Below are 26,622 nucleotides of genomic sequence, written 5' to 3' on the forward strand. Positions count from 1 at the left end.
AGGTGTTGTGAAACTACAAGCCCCAGCATGCTTTGCTAGTAGATAACTAGCTGATAGTTGTCAGAGCATGCTGGGACTTGTAGTTTCACAACACCTGGAGTGTCACAGGTTAGCCATCACTGGTATAAAGGAACAGCTTCAATTTGGACTTTAATAATAAAGTTTATTTTAACATGGGGTGCTGGTTTTCAGTCTTGTCTGGTCTGGATAGGAATATATATACAGTATATATATATATATATATATATATATATATATATATATATATATATATATATATATACGGTATATATAAAATTATTTCTTTTGCACTGGCTCTGTGTGGTCAATTGTGCAACCACTATTGTGTGCATACCTTATTGCAATGAATAGATAATACTTAATTGATAGCTGGAAAATTGACTGCTTTATCACTAGGAAACGATAACACCACGGAAAGTACAACCTGCCAATGATAATTTGTTGAAGAAAATACTCTCAGCAGCAAAAACATAGCAGACTAGCAAACTAGAAGCTAAAATAATAACTTACATCAAGTTGAAAATTAACTTTCCCATTTTGTTAAACTTGCAACATGTACATTATTAGTATGTTGGGAAATATTTTAATACGGCTTATTTCACAGGTGTTTATATGGTCTATGAATTGGTTTACAAAAAAATAATTCAGTACAGCATCACCATTATTTAATTTCTCAAGCTGTGAGTTTAAGGAGAATTCTTACCCTCTGACCGCATGGAGGAGACGCAGAGAGGGGTAGGCTGTGTGCACATTGATATGGTGTTTGATAATAAGGTCATTGACCCACTCCACACGCTCCTCTCCTCCTTTAGCCATGAATGCTGGAATCCACAGGATACTTTCATTCAAACTTTTCAGACGCTGCATAAATTTATCTTTCCAGGTGTCATTCACTAGGTCCTCAAAGGCACGTTGGACAACGGAAGGGTTCATGGTCACCAGGTGTGTCTTCATGCCAACATCTCTGGCATACTCCTCTACAGGTGCCAAATTACATCTACAAAAGATATGGTGCAGTTTTTCAATATATCAAAATGATAATTATAGTCACATAGAAAAAATGACTGGGTTCTGTAGACACTAGCAATATGGATGATAACTTTTGTAGTGGGTGAAAATGTAAAAAGCCAACGTTCTAGGTGTTGTTGAGCTGCTAGCTCTGGGAGTTCTTATTCATAAAGAAGCAAATTTCATAACATTTTGAGAAATGGAAAACGTTAGATGTATAAAATATGTTTGACAGCAGCATATCACATCACCATGCTGTGCTATTATTTACATTTAGACACTAGTATTGTCTACATGTTGGCTTCAAAGTTACAGACATATGGACACTCCCCAATAGCTGCCTGAGCCGAAATAATTTGTACTGCAGTTAACGTTTTAAAGCTCTGATTAGCTACAGGATGTTATAGCCGTTCCCTACAGCACATCCGTGTGTGACTAGTTTTAAAGAATGAATACAAAAGGTTTTCTGACCCTAGGAAAATTGACTTTAAATCTGAGCATTCTAATTCTTCTCCGGTACTGGTATGGCCTGAGTCAAAATTAACTGGAAACAAAGGATTAGATGACATCTTTGTAATAACTCAGAAATCATGCTTGATGCAGAGTACATATTTTTCAACTCCATTAAATCACTGCTTTTTACTGCTTATGTTGTAATTTTTTGATGCCGAAGGCACTAAGGTATAAAAAGGCTTTAGGGTCACTAGGAGGTGATACAGGGATCTAACCAGGGTTGCATCAAATCAGCTGTTCTCTCTTTCCATATATGCAAATAGAATGTCATTTGAATTCAGATTTCCTTTAATAGGATCTTTGAAATCATATTACTAAAGCTTCCAGATTTTCAAGACAGTCTCTTCGAGCTTCCATGATTCAATGGGCTTTGTAGTCTGTAATCTAACATTCTGCTCTGTACACCTGTTGAGTTCAGAGACACAGCGAGACTGGTATCAGCTGATGTGTGAGAGGGCATTGTATTAATCAGCATGAGCACTACTGCCATTCCTTAAAATCTAAAACTCTTTCTTAGCAGCAGAAACAGCAAACCAAGTGTTATAAAAATGTGTCTTTTTTAATATGTTGAGAAAAATAAAAAATAATAAATGGTTTATTTTATTAGTAGACTGTTGTTTCTTTTACAGTACATTTAGGTGTGTCTAAATGTAAATAGTGGCAATAAGTGTTCCAGGAGGCCCAGGTGTAGTTGTGCAAGCAATTAATGCCACCACTGACGTCATATATATTCCATAGTTTATTCTTAACAGAAGCCAACCCCATTGTGGATAGCGCAGCATCATAATTCACTGGGACAGCATGCACTAGGGGTTAAACATGCAGAACATCCTTTTCTTAAATTGCACTATTGCCACGGGTAGGGGCAGAACACTACATCGCCAGGCCCCATAACAATATTGTGGTGGTGGGGGGGCAGTGATGCAGTACGTCTCCCTGCTGTTACGACTATTTAATAAGAAGACAACTTTTTGCTTTTATTATGTTTATCCTCTTGATTAAGAGGAATTATAACCTAGGTCAGTGTTTCCCAAATCTAGTCCTCAGTGAGCACTAACAGTGCATGCTTACCATATCAGCTTGCTGGAGCACAGGTGTATTAAGTACCGATTGGTCCAGTAGTTAGCACTTCTGCCTCACAGCACTGGGGTCATGAGTTCAATAACCGCCCATGGCCTTATCTGTGTGGAGTTTGCATGTTATCCCCGTGTTTGCGTGGGTTTCCTCCGGGTGCTCCGATTTCCTCCCACACTCCAAAAAAATACTAGTAGATTAATTGGCTTCTATTAAATTGCCCTTAGTCTATCTCAGTCTGTGTGTGTGTGTATGTTAGGGAATTTAGACTGTAATCTCCAATGGGGCAGGGACTGATGTGAATGAGTTCTCTATACAGCGCTGCGGAATTAGTAGTGCTATATAAATTGATGATGCTGATGATTATAATAGATCCACAGGCAATGCTAAATATGGCACGTGTATTCTGGAAAACATGCGAGGACTGAATTTTGGAAACACTGACCTAAGTTATATAACCAAGCTTTGTTTATTTGCTATTGCGGCTTCCTATAGAGAATGTTGGATGCATACAAAATATAGTTTATATGAGTACAACCTGTTGATTTCCAAGAAGTACTGCATTTTAAAAACATTGCAAATAGAATGTTATAACTTCTGCAAAAAGTTACATGATGCCAAATAAATGCTTAAATTAAGCATTGCAATATTGTCTATTCAATGAAGGTCACTTCTTTTAATATCATTCCTCCAGTGCCCTTTTTCTTGTCTGTTGCACCTCTTTAAAGTTCATGTTGATTTTTAATTGTGGAACCTTCCCCAACTCCTAAATCAATATTCTTGTTGTCAACTTTGCAACAACCCTGTGATTTTTTTATGCAGTGGTTATGGTTTTGTATAGTAAATGGTTTTAGGTTGGTTTGCAATGTAAAACAAGTTTGCGCATAGAAACACAAACAAAAAAAGTGTTTGTTTATACTAATCTCATGGTGGTATGAATTAATGATATGTTCCCCGTAATTCTATCTCTGTAGCAATACAATAGTTTTCATCCCAGACAATTTCCTTTAAGATGATATAAAGCACAGTGTGAAGACTACATTGGCACGGATACAGTTTTTATTTAATGCCATTAATGGGCAACTTGTGAATCAGAGACCCGTGGTATTCATGCCAAATAATAGTACACATTTCCAATAAATAAGCTTCTTTACAACAAAAATAATTCTAGGTCCAAGATAAGCAAAAAGGAAATGCTTGTGCCAAGGTAGCAGATTTTTTTTTAAAAAAAAATATTACTTAACTAGCATTAAGTTGATTGGTGCTCCCAGAAGACAAACAGCTATATAATACGCAATCAATATTATAAACTCCTGCTACTAATATCAGTATAAACAGTGAGTTCTGATGTCAATACGTCAGTTCTCATTGGGAAATGTGTAGAATAAGGAATAATACACCCCCTGCTGTAAATATATACAGACATTAGAAATCTCCAGATTTTTGTGATCTGTAACTCAGTCTATAGCCTTGCTCTTTTATATGGCCATAGAATTCCTCGCTGATTTCTAACATCGATATAATTTACAGTAGGGAGTGCCATATTTAGCTCCTATATAATTGTTTTCCTGTTGTGTCCACATTTTAATATTGATAGCGAGACCAGGTTCACATACTGCTCATTATTTGAAAATATCAGACAGGGGTATGTATGAAATATTAATATTAATTAGCATTTTATTTGATACTGGGTCCTTGGGAAGAAAAAGGCTATTGGCTGTAATAAATATATTTATAAATTACAAATTTATAAGAACAGCTAAAGATGTGGATGTTTCAGAAGTAAATTAGTTTAATAAATGGAGAATCCAAAATAGACCATTTAATGAGCCTCCACATGTTCGATGAACGCTTTATGGAATGGAATGCACAGCCACCTCTTAGCCTGCCTATGTAATTTTGTCTATTACAGTCTATGGGGGTCTCTGACAACAATGCAACAATGAAACCTGCAGGTATGACATTCTGAAGGGAAATCTTTATTTAATATTTTTTTTTAAAAGCAGCTGGTAATTAAACTGTAAAGTTCGCTCTGAAGAAGAGAGGTGGCATGACAGCTAAAAAAAAAGTTTGGGCCAGGTTAGTGCTAATTCTGCTATTAATTTTGTTTTTTTGTTTTTTAAAAAAAACAAAAAAAAGGTCTGAATTTTAGAGCTGAGGGTAATTGATCTCTCTGTCATGCCCTAAAACCAGCCCTAGAGGTATTACAGAAATAATATTTGCTGTTGAAGCATGTTGATGCTAAGTACACATAACTAGCCTCTGGGCCTCTCTAGATGGGCATGTTTGTGTCCTTCTTCCCTCCAATCTGTGTTTTGACAAGTGAATGGAGAACAATGATCTCTATATAGACATGAACTGCAAGTGTGCAGGGGCCTCTTGATAAAACAAAACAAATAATGGTAGATGGTTGGGAGAAAATGTGAGATGCTATACTATGCTATACCTATGCTATAACATGGACAGGGTAGTGCATTTTCTGTCATCTACACTGTGTACACTGATCATCCATCTGTACACAACCCTTACAACCAGGACCATGTTTTTACCACAGGAGCATGTAGACCCAAAACTTTCAGCTCTCTACAATCCGCACCCCTATCTACACCCCATTAACACAGGACGTTCCACAGCCCAGAAGCTCCTGTCATGGAGCAGAATATAGTACCACCACAGCATAATGCATCCTCTCCTAATATGAATAGGCCTAATATTTCTCCTATCCAACTATTGTAACCTATTACCACTACTGGTAAGCCCACATTTCCATCATTTTCCATATTTCATTCCTGTTGTGCCTAATGTTACATTTGGGCTTATTTACACCAATCATTTCTATTTCTTGACACTGTGAACAAAAAATATTGTTATCCACAGCCATTTATATGGAAATGATTGCATCGGAAAAGGCCGCCCACAGTCGTGTTGTTTTGCCCACGCAGACAGGACAATCCACGTGAAAATGACAAGTATGTAACTGTAAAGATAACTGGCATTGCTTAAAACATTTGATAGCGAACCAGAATATTTGTAAATTATTCACAGCATTACCTAATGACAAAATCATGCGAGTCAATCTCTTTTCCACAGCCACTGTTGAGTAAAATTCCAGAATTTCCGACTATGGCGCATGTCTTGAAGTGCTTGTTTTTCATAGGAGATGTTCTAGGTAAAAGTTCATACAAGTTCTTGGATATATTCATGGTGCTGTCTCGGTCAAATATGTAATGAATGATATCGCCCGGCTTCAAAGTTCCCTTCAGAACAGAGATGTCTCTTTCAGCATCCAGGAAATGCAATATTTGTTTCCTGAAAAGTCAGAAAGCACATGATTACCCATAAGTATGAAAGAAGCTTTCAGCTGGAGGAAAACAAGCAGATATTCCTCAGTACTTTGATCTCATCCATCTTTCTCCAGTGCCTTACTGACGCGTGCTGATTTTTATTGATGAAGTTTTGAGTGTTGCTACTGCCAAGAGCCCGTCAATGTCAGAATCTATGTGTGCTCACTGAAGTGGATGTAATTGTGCCCCTTAGAATACATCCGAAGAGTATTATATCTTTTTTAGTGTCATAACGAGTTTTGAAAATCTTCATTTCATGATTCCAATACATTTATACTGTTTTAAAAATGTACTTGTTTCTTTTGATATTTTCTTAGATGGATGTCTGCTAAGCTTTGCACCTTGTTAATTGTTAGATAGTGGTATGGGATAGTGGTGTGAATGTGGGAATCTATAGATATAGTCCAGAATGTCATTCAGTGGAATGGCAAAGAAAATGCGGAACACAAAGATTGTATCACTTTGCACCTCTGAGAAAACAGCCAATTACATTGCAAAATTTGATTTGCATGAAATTCTGCAGCAAGTTCTCCCATTTCTACATCCACCTAAAGTTTTACATCTAAGTAAGTGAAACTATGACACACTATGCAAAGCAAATCTGTCGAAAAAATATGTATTTTGGATCAGGATATTGTTTTCCTCATTAAAAGTAACATCAGATAATATCACTAAGCAATTGATTAAACAATATTTAATTCTTTAAATTAATTATTTTATTTTTACTTTTACACTAATCAGTATGTGATGCAAGATAGTAAAAAAAAAATTGCAAAACAACTAAACTTAATTAGGAATATTCAGGTTTTCTCTAAAAAGGATATTATTGTGTAAATGAGAAACTCAGGTTTCTGCAGCAATGCTCTCAGTTTCATAGTTCTATACAAGGTGACCTTTATTACAAAGTTCCTTTCCTTTCATATTTATGAGAAAATCATGGAGAAAGTGCAGGATTTTTCATAGGAGGATTCCTCCTTAACAATCTCTAAGGGAATACTGTCACATTTACATATAACACAAACAAATGAATAATGAAAACAATGATCATATTGTTATAGAGTAGGCTACGATTAACTGCAACAAATAAAAAAGCACTGGAAAAATGGTTTAGCTATATGGTGCCCCCTGTTGGCCATGTGTGGTACTGAAGCCATAGGCGTTTTAATTCTTTTCTTTTTAAAGTTAATATTCTCAAGCACCTTACCTATGTGAATTTTGTGTAGTAGATGGTACTAACTAGTAAAGTAAAGCTACCATTGGGCTAAATCATGTAAAAGTATTGGCAATTTTAATTTAAAACAAAAATGTATTTGTTAACCCTGGTCTTAAAAGGTTTAAACTATTTAGGTTAAAGGATGGAAAAATCAAGTAAAAAATTATACACACTGTACAGACATAGGTGTTTGGTTTTCTCCAAGAAAAAGTTTTACAATCCTAACCGTATAGCAGTCACATACTCATAGCCCAGAATTTCATAATGCCTTTGGTAAATTGAGGAAACTCCCCTTAAATGACCCTTGCCCAGAAAATACACAGCTTTTCTGCTTAATACAGTTGGTCTAGAGAACATCCATTAAGAATGGAGAAGTTTAGTTGCCAAGCTGATCAGATTTATTGTGACATTTGAATTATACTTTGCATCATTGCAGCAAACTCCAAGTAACTCTTACCTCTAAAGAAAATGAAGTTAGTTATATAGTAGTCAAGGGCATTGGGAATTGCAGGTAACTTCCTGTACAATAACCAATATTTCATACCTGATCTTCAGTGAAAGTGTTTGATTGTGTCTCCATTTGACTGTTGCAGGTTTTATATTGGATTTGATACTCTCATTGCTTCTGTCTGTACCAGGTGGATCAGATGAGTCATTTATTGCTAACTCAACTCTGAAACAGAAAAGGATGATCAATTTATTTAAAGTACTGTGTGAATTTAATCAAACTGGCATTACAAAAATAAAACATGTTTAAAAAAATGTACAAGTGCTGAAATATTTGCTGTATTATACTTATTTTATTATGTACATCAAATCCTACTGGATTGTATTGTTAAAGTACGACTGGCATTAATGTGTCTGCAATGATAATACAAGGAGTTGTTTCAACATGTGTTGACAACATATACAATATAACGCAAAGGCCAACATCAAGATACATTTAGAAATCACTTAAAACATACCTCCCAACAGTTGCAATTTTGGTGGGACATGCCAATTCGCAGTCCACAAAAGGGGTGAGGGCTTACTAGGAAAATGGGTGGGGGTTTGCCCAAATATTTCCATTTGTGGGTGGAAATTGGAGGAATGGGGGCAATGCTTATTTTGTCCCAGTTTTGGGTTCTAAATGCTGGGCGGTATGCTTAATTTTACAATAATTACAATTTTAAAATTACATTCAGTACTACACTCCAGGAGCACAATACACATTAGAACACCTCTGCATGGCTTCAAGCATTTCAGCTTTTCAATCTCTGGGCCATTGGTGGGCTGGAAAAATTTGGAAGGAAGGCAAGGGCAACTAAGTGCCCCAATGAGAAGTGTCCTTAGCCTACTCATAAGCCTGAATGCAATGTCATCTAGTTTCCAGGCATTTGAATTAATGAAAACTAAATTAAATACAACTGTAAAATGCATTAACATTTGTGTCAAATTTCCATCCCTGCAATGACAATATATTGACGGTGTATTATGTTGGACTATTCCAATGTAACACATTTTTATCTGTTCCCATTGTCAACTGACGATACATAGTATAATACAATGCATAATCCATTACTAGACTAAACATAACAATACAAAGATACCAGACCAGATTACACAGATAATTTAGTAATGTAGATCAAGTTATTCACATGACAGTGAACAAGAGTGAAGGTAATGTTCCTCGTGTAGTAGGCCTGGGCTCAAGAGAACAGGGCTAGGAAAGTAGGTCTAGAGGTACAGGGGGTGATTCAATAGTAGAAGGAGAACATGAGAAAAGAGGACGCTGCTCATAAGAGCTTACATCCTAAAAGGAAGGGGAAGACACAAAAAGGATAGCCTTATGTGGAAAAGTACTGAACATAGCAGAGGTAAATGTCTTAGGAGGAGGGCTGATAGGCTTGAATAAAGAAATGAGTTTTAAGAGCACGCTTGAAGCATTGGAGAGAAAAGGCTAAATTGATAGAATGTGGGAAAGCATTCCACAGGAGAGGAGCCGCTAGGGAAAAATCCTGGAAGTGGAGTGGTAAGAGGTAATCAGTGTGGTAATGAGGCAGCAGTCGTTGGCAGATCGAAAGAAGCGATAAAGAGTGTTGGTACAGATGAGGTTGGGGATATAGGGAGGGCGGAGGATTAGCTGAGGGCATTGTAGGTGAGGATGAAATTAATTTTGCAGTTGCAGGTGTCACGAGCCGCGGCTTTACCTCCAGCCGCCGGAGCTCGCTTCCCCTCAATGCCCCTCGTCTCGGCCATCGTCATGATGACTGGTATGTCACTTCCAACGCTACCTGGCCATTGCCAGGGCAATAGTCGAGACGCTCCTTCAGTCACTGTACGTGTCCCTGCAGGCAAAACACTGCCGGGCGCGTGACCTAATCCAATTAGCGCTGCGACCCGGCAAGCTGTTGCCCGGGTGCAGGCGCAGTAATATCAGTTTAACATCTGGGTACCATTATCTGATTATGCAGTTTGCCTCCTCATTGGCTGCTGTCAGTATTTAAGGCAGGGAGGGCTTAATCTCCCTGCCGGTTATAGCGTCCAGTCCGTACTGTTGCTGACCTGCTCTGGATTGCTGTATTGCTGAATTACTGTTGTGACCCTCTGCCTGTACCTTGGACATTGCCTGCTTGCCTGTGACCCTGACCCTTGGCATGTTTTCTGACCATTCTTCCGTGCTTGCAACCCTTGACCTCGGCTAACATCTGACCATCCGCTACCATCTACTCAGCCTTCTCTGGCCTGCTGCTGCGGTGTTGTATAACGAACTTGCACTACGCTAAGAGTTAAGTCCTGGGGGAATCCGAGTACCTGTGAGCACATAAAGCTCTAAGGGAAAGGCGGGTGCTAAAGGTGAAGACCTCTGTCATCAGTTCTGCAAGTTAGTTATCAAAACGGCAGCCTAAGAATAGGCACAAATTATGAATATGCAGATGAACAGCCAGTCAAAAAAGAAGTGATCGAAGAATCAGGCTGTGCATGCAGAGAAAATAGCTCACCTTTGGGGAACAGTAAACTGAAAAGCAGAAATGTAGCAGACATCCAGGAGAATAACCCTGTATGTAAATCCTGCTTCAGGAAATATTAACTTTTTGCTTTCAGCAAGCCCTGTACAGTTGAGGTCAGACATAGGGAACCTGTGCCCAATAATGATGTAGTAACCTTTCCACTAATTGCACTTACTGTATGGTAGTATAATCCTTAGGAATAAGGCAGTTCAAATTTTTCTTGGAGATCTGAAGTAGAATTATTAAATGCAGCATAAACTTTGCCATGCACCACGATTTCCACCTAGGCTAGACTTTCTGGCAATGTGTTCTTATACAATCATTATTATTATTATGACAAGCGACAAGCTAATTTCCCTTACCCCTGATTCATGCTCATCTCATCGCTCACCTGACACTGTAATTCTTTGACCCAAAGCAATTTCTAATTAGCTTGGCTGGTGTGACCATTAAGTGGCTCTGTGCTAGACGTTAAGTAAACATGTCAGGCATTGAAGGATCATTTGTTCAGAGCTCCTGTTTCTCATGCTAAGTAAGTTCTGCTGCACAATACTGATCACTTGAATAGTGATAAGAAACACTGGCTCAAGGATGGTGTCTTTTTTTTTTAAAAGACCTATTATGTTTTATCTCTTTGAAGAATTATGCATTTTAAAAAATCCATGAACCAAAATTTTTGAACAATTATTTAACTATTGACCTTGCTAAAGAGAAGCTGTTGCCAACCACCTTATTATCTTATTACATCTGGCTAATGTTTAGCCATATGAAGGCTATAGTGTAAAAGATGAATTATAAAAAAATCACCTGTAGATATGCAAGTGAAGGGCTACCAGCTTTAGTTTATGGGGCGAAATGAGTGTCCCAACACCATTTATGGTTGTGGCTATTTCTTATCATGCTACATGATGATATTCATATCGGTCAGTGATATTATTATTATTATTATTATTATCGTAGATTTGTAAGGCACCAAAGTGCTCCGCTGCGCAGATGATATAATTAAACAACTACACATGTGCTATATACAGTGGTTATGCATTGCTGAAGGAAACCATGTCAACTTTTTAGGACCAAGGCTGATCTGAAAAACAAAGAAAAAAAAGCAAAGAATGTCCCAAGGGGTAATTTCCCTACTTGCTACCCTACCCTGAGCAATGCCTGACCAACTACGGTCAAACCTTAAATATATATGAATCTCATTGTCTTTATTGCTTATTATATTGGGCAATAAAACAGCCTAGAAATAGTAAGCTTATTTATATTCATTGTAAAACAATGTGCACATTATAGGTTGACAATATCTTTCACATGAATTTTTTAGTTTATCCTTTTAACAAGGAAGAACATGTACATTTTACAAATGAAGAGACCTGTAAGCTTTTCTTTTTTTTTCAATTGTCATTAAACAATTTAAATTTCAGATATGGACTATGAAAATAAAATTCATTAATCTATATTAATCTAACATCTCTAAACATAAACACAATGTTCTGCCTATGATACATCTTCTATAGTGGCTGATTTTTTTCCTATTCTGTTGCCTTTGTTCAAAAAGAGGAACCTGCTTTCAAATTCAAGAGAAAAAAATAAAAGCTAGACTTCAAATCACAGCTGTGGAGTTGTAAAACACTAGAAAATACATGAACGTGGTTTGTTATCATGTTTTTGCTTAATATATGATCATATGCTTAATATTACAGTAAAATTATAATTTTATGCAGTAATTCTGAACCCCTCTAACATAATATATTGCACAATGTCTTAGTTCTATTGTATTGGATCGCTCATTCAGACTCTTCACATCGACACTATTGTTATTCGGAATCAGATCATTATTTTCTAATTTTGTAGGTGTACACGAATGCTGCCTTGTCCCCAAAAAGAGAATAAGACATTATGGGGCATATTTATCAATTATCATGGTTTTCCCAGATATATAGTTTAATGTAACCTTCTGCACTGCACAGCTGGCCTGCCTGGTACCTATTCAAGTTTCAAAATCACCTAGGCAAATATACAAAATAAATTAAATAAGTTTATTTAACAAAATGGTAGCACTAAACAGCAACAAGCATATTTAAATAATAACTTGCAACAAATAACACTACAGTCTGGCACATACAACATACAGGGTATAAAGAAAACACCTCACCAGTATCCTAGCCACTCTCAAGGACTGCTGTCTATCCATTCAAGATTCTCCCCCTCTCTCCTTTGAGACTACCAGTAAGGCAGTGGTCCTGAGTCACTATCACTCCGCTTTTAGCGGACACACAGCTCCCCAAGAGGAGAGGTAGATCAAGGCAAAGTCAGTACTCCAGGGACTGATTGTCCCTTTCCTGTCAGGGACAGAGATCTAGATCTGAATGCCAGCCAGACTTCAGCTATCACTCGGTAGTGAATGCCAATTTGCTGTCCTCTAGAGCTCTCTTAAGCCCAAAAATGACCTCCTCAGCAATTTCAGGACTTGCCTCTTTTCTAATTGGCTCTTTTCTGTGTTTACCTTTTTACAGGTAAACATATAGACAAAGGGATAGCAGATGAGCCACTCTTGATATAATTAAGAATAGGTTTTTTTCTGTGACTATACAGCACGGTTTGTTCAAACAGGAGAGATCACAATCCAGACACTACTTTCAAATAGAATATATACAAGTTTAAATATGACTGACAAATATGGGGAACCAGAGGGCTAGAAAAAGTATGTTTTCATAGTCCAAAGTGTCAGGCGACCTTCTGTATTTTTATACAGATCTACCTTTAATTGAAGAGTCAACGGTAGCATTTTTGGGTGTGGCAGCAGCAGTATCGATCGAAGCCCAGAAAAAAGAGACCACACATAGTGTCTGGTGTCCAAATTGAACTGTCTTTACTAATTGAAATAGCTGATATTTTATACACATTAATCACGCCACAACAATCACGTCAATGGAAAGTACCTGTAATATTATGGAAACTTTCTATATTAATAAAACGGGTACAAAACAAGGTAGCGTTCAAGCTTAGTAATTTCAAAATTGCTAAATGTCATCAAGTTCCTTATTGCTTATCCAATCAGGAGTCCTTGAGGCTGGCATTACTTCTTGATTCTGCAAAGTTTCACATTAGCAGGCGCTCAGGTAATTTCCTTTGTGGTTAGCTTCTTGATTCCAGACAAACATTAACACATAATATCTGATTTGATTTAAGGAAATACAACATCCTAATAGATTTGAGAAAGATATAACATATACAAGAATGCAAAACACTATTTCTGAATATAGCTTAAGGCCCTAAGTAATAGGATAACTTTAGCAACATTTTTTTTTACTTCATATGACCCTAGACCCCACAGTCCCTTCTCTTTATCATATTAATTAGGGCTTTAACTCCCTTCCTAACAGGAATCAAGCAAAAAGGCTAGGGCAACTTTGTTGGTGACTACTTTTCAATGTCGGGGCGACCTTCTTTATTTCTATACAGATGTATAGAAATACAGAAGGTCGCCCCGACAACAGTTTGTGAGGAACGAGGTACATACTGGTTGAGGTGATATTAATACCTTGTTTCACAACATGGTCTTTGCACTTACTTCTCAGAGCTATTTACCATTTTGTGGTAGCTGGGACATCGATACCGAAACCTGGCTGTCCTAGTGAAGAATTGTCCTCCCTGTTTTATCTTTTGGCGATAGCATAAGGAAGCCGTAAATATTGTTCTGCCTGTCAGACCCTGCCTGTATATACAGTACAAACACATAATCCATACCTATGGTTATTCTATACATGTATAGTAACAATTTTACTCATTGTATATTGTATATATGCAATATTCTTTGTCCCTATATGTCGGTATGCCACATGCATGGACAATGGTGCTGCCATTTCATAGTTTGTCAGTGTTCACAGGATCAGGCAATTACTGACCAGACAGCAGAGGAACTGTAATTTGTCAGGAGATACCAATGTGCTGGTCAGACACACAGGTGAGGTCACCTTATGGTGCAGTGCAGTAAAAGTCAGAATGATTTTGGCGCCAGACCATCTCTATCACAAACTGAACTATTTATTTATTTACACTCCTCATCCTCCAGCATTATAATCATAATGGTTGCAGCAAAACAGAAATATATACATCTCCTTACTCCCTCCAGGAAAGTTCTTAAAAAGCAAAACAAATATGGTTGAAAGTAAATCTCCTTACTCCTCCTGCATCCCACATCTTACACTGATGGTGTTGTCAAAGTACATACCAGGTTCTTCTGGTCACAGTATTTTCACAGCTACTCACAGTTTAGACTCTGTTTCCCAGTATACAAATGCAGAAATCGCAGTGTAGTTGATCTCCAACACATACAGGCAACTTTAACACTTTCTATGTGTAACTCTCAGCCACTGGGCTCTGACACTTTCTCTGTGTAACTCTCAGCCACTGGTCTCTGACACTTTCTCTGTGTAACTCTCAGCCACTGGTCTCTGACACTTTCTCTACAGTGGACTCTCAGCTTAGGCTTTGACACTGTCTGCAGCGTATGCACGTTGCAACTTGCAACAACCCTCCCTTCTCTCCAGGGGTCTCTGCTCTGGGGGCTCTTCCCCTATTAAGGCACATATTACTTGCCCTTTGCTGCAGCCAATGTGGTCATGCCTGGTACATTATCCCCAATCTGTCTCAGGTCCCCGGCTGTCAAATCACATTTCTCTTCTGTCTCTCTCTCTTTCTCTCTCTAGCTCCTCTTTTCCCCTGCACTTTTCCTCTGTCTTAACCCTCTCTGTGCAAGATGCCCCCCCCTTTCTCCAGCTCTTGTTGCTTTTTTCTTCTCCTTCTCCTGCATCAGCTGACAGCCCCTCCTTCTTCTCACTCTAGCAGGCTGGTGTGTGTTGTCAGTATATCAACCAGTGTAAGTCACTGGGGTGTGTGGTTTACTAGAACGCCACTAGGGGGCATTACATTTGAAACAGTGAACTCCCTCTAAGTGGTGGATCCAACTCTTCCACTAATAGTTTGTTTGAAATTTTGACTGGGCCGAGGGGGAGTTGGATGATGAAAAGCTCCACAACCTAAATTTAATGAAATTACTCATTTATTCCAACAATCTATGTTAATATTAACATTTACCTTATTTCAGGGTGTTTGGAATTATGGGCAAAATCTCAAGCAGCCCAAAGACTCTTACTCCAAGGTTGTCATTGACTTTCTGCTTATAATGTCACTTATACTCCATTCATACTGCACCAAAATCCCGGGTTTTTCCTGGGTCGAGCTCAAACGACCCGGGTCTTGGTGCAGTATGAATGGTACATGTGAAAAATCCCGGGTCTAAAAACCCGGGTCTTCAACCCGGGATTTATCGAGGGGTAATTCCCGGGTCGGACCCAGGTTGCCTGCACTATGAATGGAAAAACCCGGGTTTTTGCATAGTTGCATAGGGGATAGAGGGTTTTTGCATAGGGGAGGGGGGGGGAGAGAGAGACAGAGAGAGACAGAGACAGAGAGAGAGACAGAGAGAGAGAGAGAGACAGAGAGAGAGAGAGACAGAGACAGAGAGAGAGAGACAGAGAGAGAGACAGAGAGAGACACACAGACACACAGACACAGAGACACAGAGACACACAGAGACACAGAGAGAGAGATTGAGATTTTTTTTTTTTTCTTTTCTTCCATATTCCAGCTTTCAGCCAATGAAAAGTGCACTGGTGATGACTCCCACAAATTGCCAGGGCACAGACTTGTGCAGTATGAATGGGGTCAACCCAGGAAATTCCCGGGTCCAAGGTGCAGTATGAATGGTGTTTCTGAGCTGGGACGCTCCGAGCCCCTGCAAAAACCCGGCTTCAAAAACCCGGGATATTGCAGGGGCGGCAGTATGAAAGTGGTATTACTATATGATTGATAATCCTTCACAGGTGTTTGGACTTCCAATTGGGGTGCATTCATACTTGAAGGTCAAGGAAATTCCTATTTCACCTTTCTGACATATCTTATATGTCTCATTCAAATACTATACATTTAGATTTTAGAACCACATGCTTTGTAAAATATTTTTTCGTCTCTTAAAATACAAATTGAATGATATAAAACAGCTATTAACAGCAATCACAAATACCTTATTTAACAAAATTACCATTAGATGGGTGACACTGGACAGCAGTGGTAATTCTGATTTTACCGCTTCACCAGGCCATTGTGGGAGCCTGTGTCAGGGGCGGATCTAGAAAAATACTGTACCCGGGGCGATTTAGGGGGGGGGGGGATTTAGGCCCCGCCCCTTTCTAGCATCTTATGCTGCACACTATGTGCAGGTCCGTCCAGCCGTGACAGGCAGGGACAGTGTGCTGCCCGGCTGCTCTGATTGTGTTTTAAACACAGTCAGAGCAGCCGGGCAGCACACTGTCCCTGCCTGTCACGGCTGAACGGACCTGCACATACTGTGCAGCCGTCGGCAGCAAGTGTCTGCTAGGGGGGGCGATCGCCCCGATCGCCCCCCCCCCTGGATCCGCCACTGGCCTGTGTGCATGCATAAACCAGCTTGCCAGTTCACATATGCACAGTGGACCTGGAAGCCTGAACTTTGGCTTCCATTTCTACCTTCAATAAAAAAAAAACAATAAAAAGAGATGTAAAAAGAAAACTAAAATTCAGATATTTTTATCTATATATTAAATTTATGAAAAAATGCTTTATTACAATCATGTAATATTTTTTATTTTCCAGAGCCACTGTTATGGCCATCCTGAGAGGACAAGATAGGAGGACAGTGGTGGAACTTGCTTTGCATGCAGAAGCCTGCAGAGAACCATGGCCATAGCTACCACCGGCCGAAGGCTTGGCCAAATAGGGAGAAGTCCTAAGTCTGAAAAATGCCAGCTTTTTCCAGAGAAAGGGCCTTTCTCCCTTTGTTAGATAAACCCCTAAGTTTTTTGTAATGCAGCCACACAGGGTGTCAGGCCTCTCATTAGTGAGAGCTTGACATGCTGAGAAGCAATTTTCCATACATAATGCACACTTTCCTACTTTTTAAATCTGTACTCTGGGAGATCGGAGTACAGATCATATGACAGAGGGTAGGAGGGGGCGTGGCAACGTAATTACGTCACCATAAAATACAGAAATTCAAGGTACTGAATAGCGGGGGTGGGGCTTAATGATGTAATTAAGCCCCACCCCCGCTATTCAATGCTGTGAATTTCGGCATTTTACAGGGTCCTGGAGATTAGCTTTTTCTTCCTGGAGCCTGGGAGGCCTTCCCCGAAATTCGGGAGCCTCCCGGGAATTTCAGGAGAGTAGGCAAGTATGACATAATGGCTATGTAAAACAACACCAACATAAGAAAATCATGGTCACTACTTTTGACCACATCCATGTTTGCTACACTGCATCTCCATGCTGAATTGCACAAGATGAAAAATGACAATACACAGATGTACTCATAGAAAGCAAAGGCGAAGGCTGTTAGATGAAATAGAAGGTGACAGCTCTGAATCCAACTATTTCCAGGAGACAGAGGAAACAAAGGGAGGAGAGATACAGAGAGAGAATGCATGAGATATAGATAGAGACAGAGGTAGAGAGAGACAGAGAGACCTGCCTGAATCAATCATCAGCTACATCCATGCTGCCTCTGCATTAGTAATCAGGAATGTTTAAATTAAATGTTCAATACAGCACTGAAGAAACTCATAATATTGGCTGATGCCCATTCATACATATCACCACACCATTACCCACAGCAAGTTGAGATTTATTTATAGGTGCATCCCATGCTGTGCATTAGGATCAAAAATGTCAAAACTGTCCCATTTTTTCACCAATATCTTTATTATTGACAGTCTCCTCAAACCTTTACATACTGTATTTTACAAGAAGCTCTTTCATGTTAGGGAACGTACGCCTCAAATTTACTGGTCCTTTAACATTTATATGATATTTTCAGTTTATATTATATAATCTCAGTCTTAGTCTGTGTGGAAAGTTCCCAGCTGTGAAGGGATATTTTCTTCTGCAGAATTTCCGCCATGTTAGTACTGTAGTACAGCTGGAATCAGAGGAATGTATTCAAAATCTACTGTCTCCATCTGCCGGCTGAATGAGGATGATCAATCTTCATGTCTTTTCACCTTGTCAAAAGTAATTTGACCACTTCTGTTAATCTCTGCAATGTCTAGGTCTTTTGTAGAGGGAGTTATTGGAGCCATACATAGAAGTGTGTAAAAACTGCTGTTATACTGCAAATGTATTAGATAAGATAGGCAAGTAAAACACAGAATTTAATGTTAACATAGTAAACGGCAAAACGCCATCCAATACTAGATTTTAGGCTTTTATGTTGAGTTGCAGAAAATGCATGTAAAAATAGATGACGACGAAAAGATTAAAGCAATATCAATGAAGAAGGCATATGATTACTAGCAAGATTTGAATTCAACTTTCTGCTTCTTTCTTGCCTCTCCTCTCTCTTGCAAATTTAATTTAGAGGGGTAGGGTCAGACAGATCTACTATAAATTTCACCACCACTCTGGATTAGGCAACATAGTACACTGTCTAGAGTTGCTGTAGAGCACAAAAAAGCTGAGCTGTCAGTTGAGTATAATAATAAATGCAATGCTTTATGCTTAGGATTGGATCAGATTTTGACAACTTGGACCCAGAGTAGAGTTGGGTTTCTATCGCTGATTTTGCTTTATGACGCAGGCAGAAAAATAATAAAACCTACCATCACCTGAATATTTATGGTTTAGAGGAGCTTTTCATATAACTTGTGCATGAGGTGATGTTGTACTCCTCACCCTACCTGGGTTGAACTACAGTAAATTCATATATAAAGACGACAGCCCATTGGAAAGGGATGTTTCACCTTAACCATGACTATGGCTCTCATGTTCCATGTTTTCCAGAACAATCCTCCCTTTCTTCACCCCAAATATTTATGTCACACTTCTTATTGTCCTAGTCTTCATATTTGTGATGTAATAAAATTAACAGAGAAAGTGGGAATAACTTCCAATGACTATTTGGGACCTAATTGAAACTATGGTGATGAATTTCTGATATTAGCAAACGTCAGATCACATGAGTATACAAGGTTCTCATTTAAAAATTATGGCAGACCAAGGGAATATTCTGTTCTCCCCTATGTTAAATGGAAATATTTATAGAAAGTGAACCTAAGTGCAAATAAATACATCATTTACAATGTAGTGGAATCAGGGGCTTTCATAAATACAGTGGGTCTGTATGAAAAAGTAACACTTAACTCCCATCCCTCCAAAAAAGTATTTTTTTTTATTTACATTATTTGAGAATAAGAGCATTTGTTCCTAGACAAATCACCATATATTTTATGATGCTGTAAAAATTGGGGAAAATGATAGAGAGGATAATATAATCAGTTCTATAAATTGACCATATGCAGAAAGTCTATCCATCGATATAGCACATTTCAGACAGAGTCTGTGCTATGGTGCTGGCAGCTCCCAGGAAAGAACCGCTTGGCTGGGGTAGCTATCTGAGACATACCACATCCGGCCAAGCCGCTTAGTCCTGAGAGGTGTGCTAGGGAGTTACAAGCTGAAGTAAATGGATTGTAAAAGGTAGAATAGTGATGGACGAAGCCAGAGTCAAGGAACTGGAGGAAGTAGAATAGTGGGGGACGAAGCTGGGGTTGAAATATTGGAGAAAGTAGAATTATGATGTACAGTGCAACAAAAGAAGTCTTCTTCAAAGCACAAGCAGAGAGATCCAAAAGAAAACTTTGCTCCTGCAAAGGTTTGGTGGAACTGAGGGCTGATTGCAGAGTAGAGAAAGCAGTTCAGTAGTCCAGGTGTAGTGAGTAGCTAGATTGCTGCTCTTAGCAGAGTGCTGATTACAGAATATGAGAAAAGGTGTTTGTAGCTTTCATTGTGAATAGAGACAGCTGTCATATTAAGCTAGTGTTGTGAATCCTCGCAGACTGTCTGAAAAGAAGATAGATCTACTTTGACTCTGAATTATAAAACAGGTCTAATGCCTGTAAATAGGGATGAGGACAGGGCTGGCAAAGACCCGCAGATGTGGTTAAAATTACTTTGAGTCTCCTGCAATCTGCAACTCTGAAACAAAAGTCTCCCAAAGTCATCAGAATAATGACTATTGGTGCAGAGTGGCAACAAGTCAAGCGGATGGTGCGGTGCCCTTTTGATTTATGGGCACTTGACACCTATTGTAGATATGCTAGTGAGCGGAATAACACCCCTAGATATCACTGATGATTGGCAGAACCATGGGAGTTCCTTTGTTGTGATGTGCCTACCGGACAGGTGACTGAGGCTTGTGAGCTAGATATACATGTTCTTAGCCTGGATGTGACAGACAGATAATATTTACTGACTTGCATCATCTCTCCTATATGTGTCTATTAGGAATACAGTAATACAGTATGTTGCCCTTAGCTAGAGAGGTGGTGAAATCAATACCAGTTCTGTCTGACCCTAACTCCACTAAATTAAATTTGCAAGAGAGCGGAGGTGAAAAAGAAGCAGAGAGTGGTCAAATTAAAATAATTTAGTGAGTCAAGTTGCAAAATTGTAAGACAATAAGCAGGTAGTCAATGTCTTTCAAAAACTCTACTGCACCAGGACATTCCTTAAATAAAATTCTGCCACGAGTTAGCACACATATAGCCGGTATCATCATTGCCATTTATTTATATAGTGCCACCAATTTGCAGCACTATGCAGAGAATATTCGTCATTCCCATCAGTCTCTGCCCCATTGGAGCTACAGTAAATTCTCTAACACACACACAAACACTAGTGTTAATTTTGTCAGCAGCCAATTTATCTACCAGTATGTTTTAGGAGTGTGGAAGGGAATTGAACTCAGTGATGTGAGGCAGAGGTGCTAACCACTAACCACCCTGCTCCCCCCAAGTAAAACTACCATCCTGTCACCAGATAGCAGATGCAAGATCTCCTCATTCTACAACAAAAACCATGGGTGAAAAACCTGGGATGGGCCAGACTGGGTGTGTTTGGGACGTATAGCTGGGGTAAGGCACCGTTGCCAGACCCCGTTGCTACTGTCCAGGTTACGCTATCATGGGCACAGGAGACTACAGATGTTTACCAAGGAAACATTTTACACAATATCCTTATTCATATGGGCACGTGGGCTAACCGGATCCATGTAGTATTACAACACAGATCCTAGTCCCTGCGGATCATATTGGCTCCCCTCAATCTGCCCCATTGCACCTGGAAATGATTCATATGCACACCCACCCACAGTCTGTTAACTAATAACCCCAGTAGAGTGCGGCACCCACACTAGTCAAACATGTTTAATGATCCTAACAACAACATTGTGGTCACTGCAGCACAACTAATTACTAGACTAGGTATAGTGCACTACCCTGACTAAATTTGACACCTCACAGAACAACAGGTAACACAATGCAAATTACAATGCAGACAATACAATATTTTACACAGTGAAGGAAAACAGTGAAAGCACTAAACAATCAAGGGTTACTCGCCTCAGCTTACCTTTAATTGGGATCTGACTATAGTTACTAGGGAACCGAGTGCACACAAGCAGCCTACCTTTAATGGTGACCTGACTGTTTCTGGAAGCTTTTGGCATCAGCAGGGGGAACCATGATTACCAGCTCTTTGTCCCCCCTTATGTCTTCTTAGATTTGGCACTGTGTTCTTGCTTGAGTTTAGCATTGATGACTTTCCTCTGTCTGCTGCTGTCTTCTCTCTTGATCTCGAAGTCCTGTCTCCGAGGAGGGACAATGAGTTCCGATTGGCTTATCGCAACAACTACAATCAAACTGACCGAGGCAAGATCTGACTGGCTCACAATGGCGACCGCTGATTAGACCAAAATGAATCTTCACAGATCCACATGGTCCAGGGCCAGGAGATAATGAGGAAACTATAACTGCATCCTGACATCCATGTAAGTTCCTCCTCACAGCGGCGCACCACTTCCCACAAGAATCCATAAGAATACCAGCATGACAATTTCTTTTTAATGAGTGCTGAGGACTACATTTTATCTACACAAATACATTGACTTCTGGGAAAACTCCAGTGTTTTGCAGGTTACAGAAGTCGTGATATTCTCTAAGTATAACAAAGATTATTTTGAATGTTCTATATCAAATACTTTGATGAGTTCTCTCCTTTTCATTTCACTGACTCAGAGTTGCATGTAGTGAAATCTAGTTCTAGAGGATAGTGTGAATTGATTTGCAAAGTATCTCTATCTTGCATGGCAAAATGACTATTATAACTAGGGAAACTACTTTGCTGAATAGGGAGGTCTATACCGGTGCTCCCAGAGCAGCTCCGGCGAAGCTGTGATTTGCTGCCATACATATTGAGGGCTAAGACACTAGGGTCATAAATAGACCCCTATTTATTTATTGATAAGATGTAATTCACAGGTGCCACATGCTAATTCATACTCTCATGTGTCTGCTGCAGTTAAAGGATGAGACAGTTGTCAGAGAGCTGCTAATAAGTTTTGCAGTATCCATTCTGTTATACTGCCCAAAGTTCTTCCAGCATGTGCTGTACAGTACTGTATTTTAGAAAACCTGAATAGTAAGATACAGATCAGTCATGTTTGTTTTACACTGTGATTAGCAAAAAGCAGAACATGCACCATGAAATTAATAGATTAAAGGACACTAATCATATAATTTTTATGTTCCCATTACACTCTTATAATGTAAAGATTAAGAGCTGGGTATATAAAAATATTCTTGCTACTCTATAGGGACTAAACTAGTTTATATGATGTTAGTCAAATTATTTAGTACTTATTTCTTCTTATCTGCCCCATTACCCCTTTATCTGCTTCCAGAGTTGTCATATTGAGTCTCATTTTGCTAGACTACAATTTTGCAGCCTGGATATAGGTATGAATCTTCGGCTGCAAAACTGTGGATTTATCTGATTATTTTCAGTATCACTTAAGATCCGTGAAACTCAAAATACAGTGTAAATATGTGGCAGCATTGAGATAGGCACCGAGGGCCTGATTTATTAAGAAGAGGAAAGCAAATTTTGGATGGGGAGGTAAATGTAAAATGTGACGGCAGATTTATAGTTGGTTTAGGGAATGTCCTATATCAATTTTAAATGTCAGTATAAAAATAAGGCCATCAAGTATGTGTGCTACATAAAAAAAACAGCCATCATTTTCCTTACATGCAAAATAATAAACTAATTTGCACCCCTTGCATTGTAACATGGTTTTGTCCAGGATAAAATTTACTCCTTTTTTTGCCTTGCTCTCCCTAATGACTAAGGCCCTGAGCGTATCTTCATGCGCCCATTGACTGCCTGGACATGCTGGTGTGGTACAATAATGAGACTTACTTTTTGAGGAGCCACAACATGGCTTGCCCTGGGGAATGCTTGCATGTTTTTTGTGAGTGCAGTTTCTCTATGATATTCTGCCCCATGCTGTCGCTTGTGTCCCTTGTATAGAGTTACCAGCTCAGCCTGGCATAGTCTGGTGCTGGTTGCTGCTTTTGCATGGGGGGAAAACGTTCATTGTGGGGACCCATTCTTGGCATTCTATTATTTATTTAATTATCTTAGAAAAGTAAAGATAAGTGCTGATGGTCATCATCATTTTTACACCTGGCCCTCAGAGCCGCATCAGATACCTTCACCACCGAAGAGGCGTATGAGATGCTGTGCAGTCCATTTAGGCCACAGTTTCAGGAGGCACGCAACACTTATGTGTGTACGTCTCTACTGTACATAACTTGAACACCACCGATCTGCCTCTAAAGGTGCAAGGCAGCACAAATACAAGTTATGTTTAACTTTAATTCTGACCACATTTTACTGCGCATGCAAAGCTGGTATTTGCAGCCTGTAATTGAAGTCATGTCCTACTTTAAATCAGGTCCATTTTGAAATAATAAAATAATATTGACACTGAGCAGATAAAAGGGTAGCAGTCACAACTCAACTTAAGTTTGCTCATAGCCTTTACAGACGGACAGTATAAAAATATGTCTACGATATACATTCCCTTGTGCTAGGCACATTTAAGCGAAGAACATTTTGACAACACGGTTATTTAGCACAGCATGCTAATTGGGGCATAGAACATTTACATTAGTGCACTGCTACAGCAAAAACGATATACTTAACATACAGTATGTAGAGCACAGTATTAATTTAAAATATATAGCTGCCATGCATGATGTCGTGAAAGGACATACTCACGGAGGCATGAAAGTGACTACATAACCTGCATACTACATATAAGGAAAAAAAAATTCAGTGGAAAATGTAAATATCAAATATACATGGTATAACAAACAAATAAGTAAGAGTCATCATAGACAGCCGAATGTCCAACAAATACAGTATATGTCATCATCATCATTTATTTATATAGCGCCACTGACTCCGCAGCGCTGTACAGAGAACTCACTCATATCAGTCCCTGCCCCATTGGAGCTTACAGTCTAAATTCCCTAACATACACACAGACAGACACAGACAGACACTAGGGTCAATTTTGATAGCAGCCAATTAACCTACTAGGATGTTTTTGGAATGTGGGAGGAAACCGGAGCACCCGGAGAAAACCCAAGCAAACATGAGGAGAACATACAAACTCCACACAGATAAGGCCATGGTCGGGAATTGAACTCATGATCCCAGTGCTGCGAGGCAGAAGTGCTAACCACTTAGCCACCGTGCTGCCCAAATATGTTCATATATATAGCCTCATAATGCAACCACCATATAACTTCATGTACATCATATAGCCACATAATGCCACCAGATAGCCTCCTATGCACCATAGATCCTGATATGCTACCATACTGCCCCAAAAGTCACTCTAATGTATCATATAACCTAGAGATGAGTAAAATGTACATTTTGACACAAATCAAGTTTGGCAGTAGAACAGGCCATTTTGCAGAGGTGCAAAGTGCTAGAGATACAATCTTTGAGTTCTATTTTTACTTTACCATTCAGCTGAATGCCATTCTTTTCTGTATTTGTATACAGTGTATATTTTTAGTTGCATTTTCTGGATTTCAAAGTCTATAAATAGAGCTGGGATGACAATTTTCAATTTATTCTGTCTGGTGTGGGTGGAGTAAGGCTGAGGTTTCTTAAGGCCAAATTCACAATGCTAAATCTAGAAATGTTGCTGCCAAATGTGGAATGAGGCGAAAATTTATTGGAGCAGACTTGAGAATGTCACTCATCTTTATAAAAGTCCCTTATGCCATTGAATAGACTCATATTTCACCAATACAGCCTTATATGCCCACATAGCCCCAATATATAGCCTATAACTCACTATGTCTGCACAAAAATATGCTCGACAGGCCAGAACCTTCCTTCTTGCTCTTGAGGGAGGTAGAGCATGTTTTTGTGCAACATGGGTTATATGCATTGAACTGTTTACACATTGGTCCAGAAGTTCACCTCTTTTAATGTTGGTGTAGATTGTGCTGTATCTCTGTTTATGCTTAATATATAGTCCCATTATAGCATCATATGCCCCACATAGTCTCATATTACATTGTAGTGCTCCATGCCTCCAATTGTGTGTTCTTAATACAGCCTCATTTACCATGACATAGCCCTTGTCCAGGGTACTTTATTTTCAGTCCCCACAATACACCTCCCCTCTACAATACAGGCAACTGTACTAAGGAGGAAGTAACTATTGGCAGATGTCTATTAGATTATAAGAGATGTCAACAGATGTGAGTAAGGAGGTTAATCCAAAAGTTGTCACTTGACCAGAACTTTGGTTTATTGAATACAGGATACATGTTTTAGGTGTAATATACAATCTTGTGGAATCGGTATAGATACACAAACAGCTAAGTACAGCACTACGACACTTATATGCAGTGAAGAACCAGTATCGCGCACGCGCAGTAGACATTTCAGGCAGACCACATTGTGCATGCGCAGTAGACCAGTAGACACTTAGACAGGCTGAAAGACAAAGTGGATCTGGCACTTAGTCATTGGAGACAGCACACTGCGCCAATCTATCCCAACAGTAACAACTAAAGCTGTGATAAATTTCACATTTATAAAGTTGTATTTTCTAATGAGCTCTGATTGCCTGGAGTTCAGCAGGAAGTACAACCTTAGCGCTGAGCAAAGTATTAAAAGTTATTTCCTGCTTAGTCCAGGGCCTGTCACTATAACTGTATAATCAGTGTTTGCAATGTGATGAACTCCGATCACCATATAACTCCAAGGTCCTGAAATTTGTGTCACATGGTTGGGCCATGTGAATTGGCAGGTATGTTGATAACTAGAATGGCCATGATGAAAATAGTGGCTTGTTATTATGAAAATGAACATCCTGCTTCAAGAGTTTTTAATGCATTTAAAGGCTTGTAGAAAAAGGAAAAGATCTTTCCAGATAACAGGCAGAGGCATGTGTGATTCTTTCAGAACATGGTAACCCTTTTTTACGTTA

General features: G+C 39.1%; 1 protein-coding gene across 3 annotated transcripts in view; it reads right to left on the reverse strand.

Moving 5' to 3' along the window:
- Positions 1–26,622, reverse strand: part of ST8SIA2 (ST8 alpha-N-acetyl-neuraminide alpha-2,8-sialyltransferase 2) — a 239,163-nt gene that overhangs the window by 62,049 nt on the left and 150,492 nt on the right. For all 3 annotated transcript variants that reach the window (XM_075207719.1, XM_075207717.1, XM_075207718.1), the window contains 3 exons: positions 7,718–7,846; positions 5,668–5,925; positions 725–1,018 (listed from right to left, as the gene is read on the reverse strand). In XM_075207719.1, coding sequence (XP_075063820.1) covers positions 725–1,018; positions 5,668–5,925; positions 7,718–7,846 — 681 coding nt within the window. The remainder of the gene's footprint in view (positions 1–724; positions 1,019–5,667; positions 5,926–7,717; positions 7,847–26,622) is intronic.

The sequence above is a fragment of the Mixophyes fleayi genome, chromosome 4, assembly GCF_038048845.1.
Source record: "Mixophyes fleayi isolate aMixFle1 chromosome 4, aMixFle1.hap1, whole genome shotgun sequence".
NCBI lineage: Eukaryota > Metazoa > Chordata > Amphibia > Anura > Limnodynastidae > Mixophyes > Mixophyes fleayi.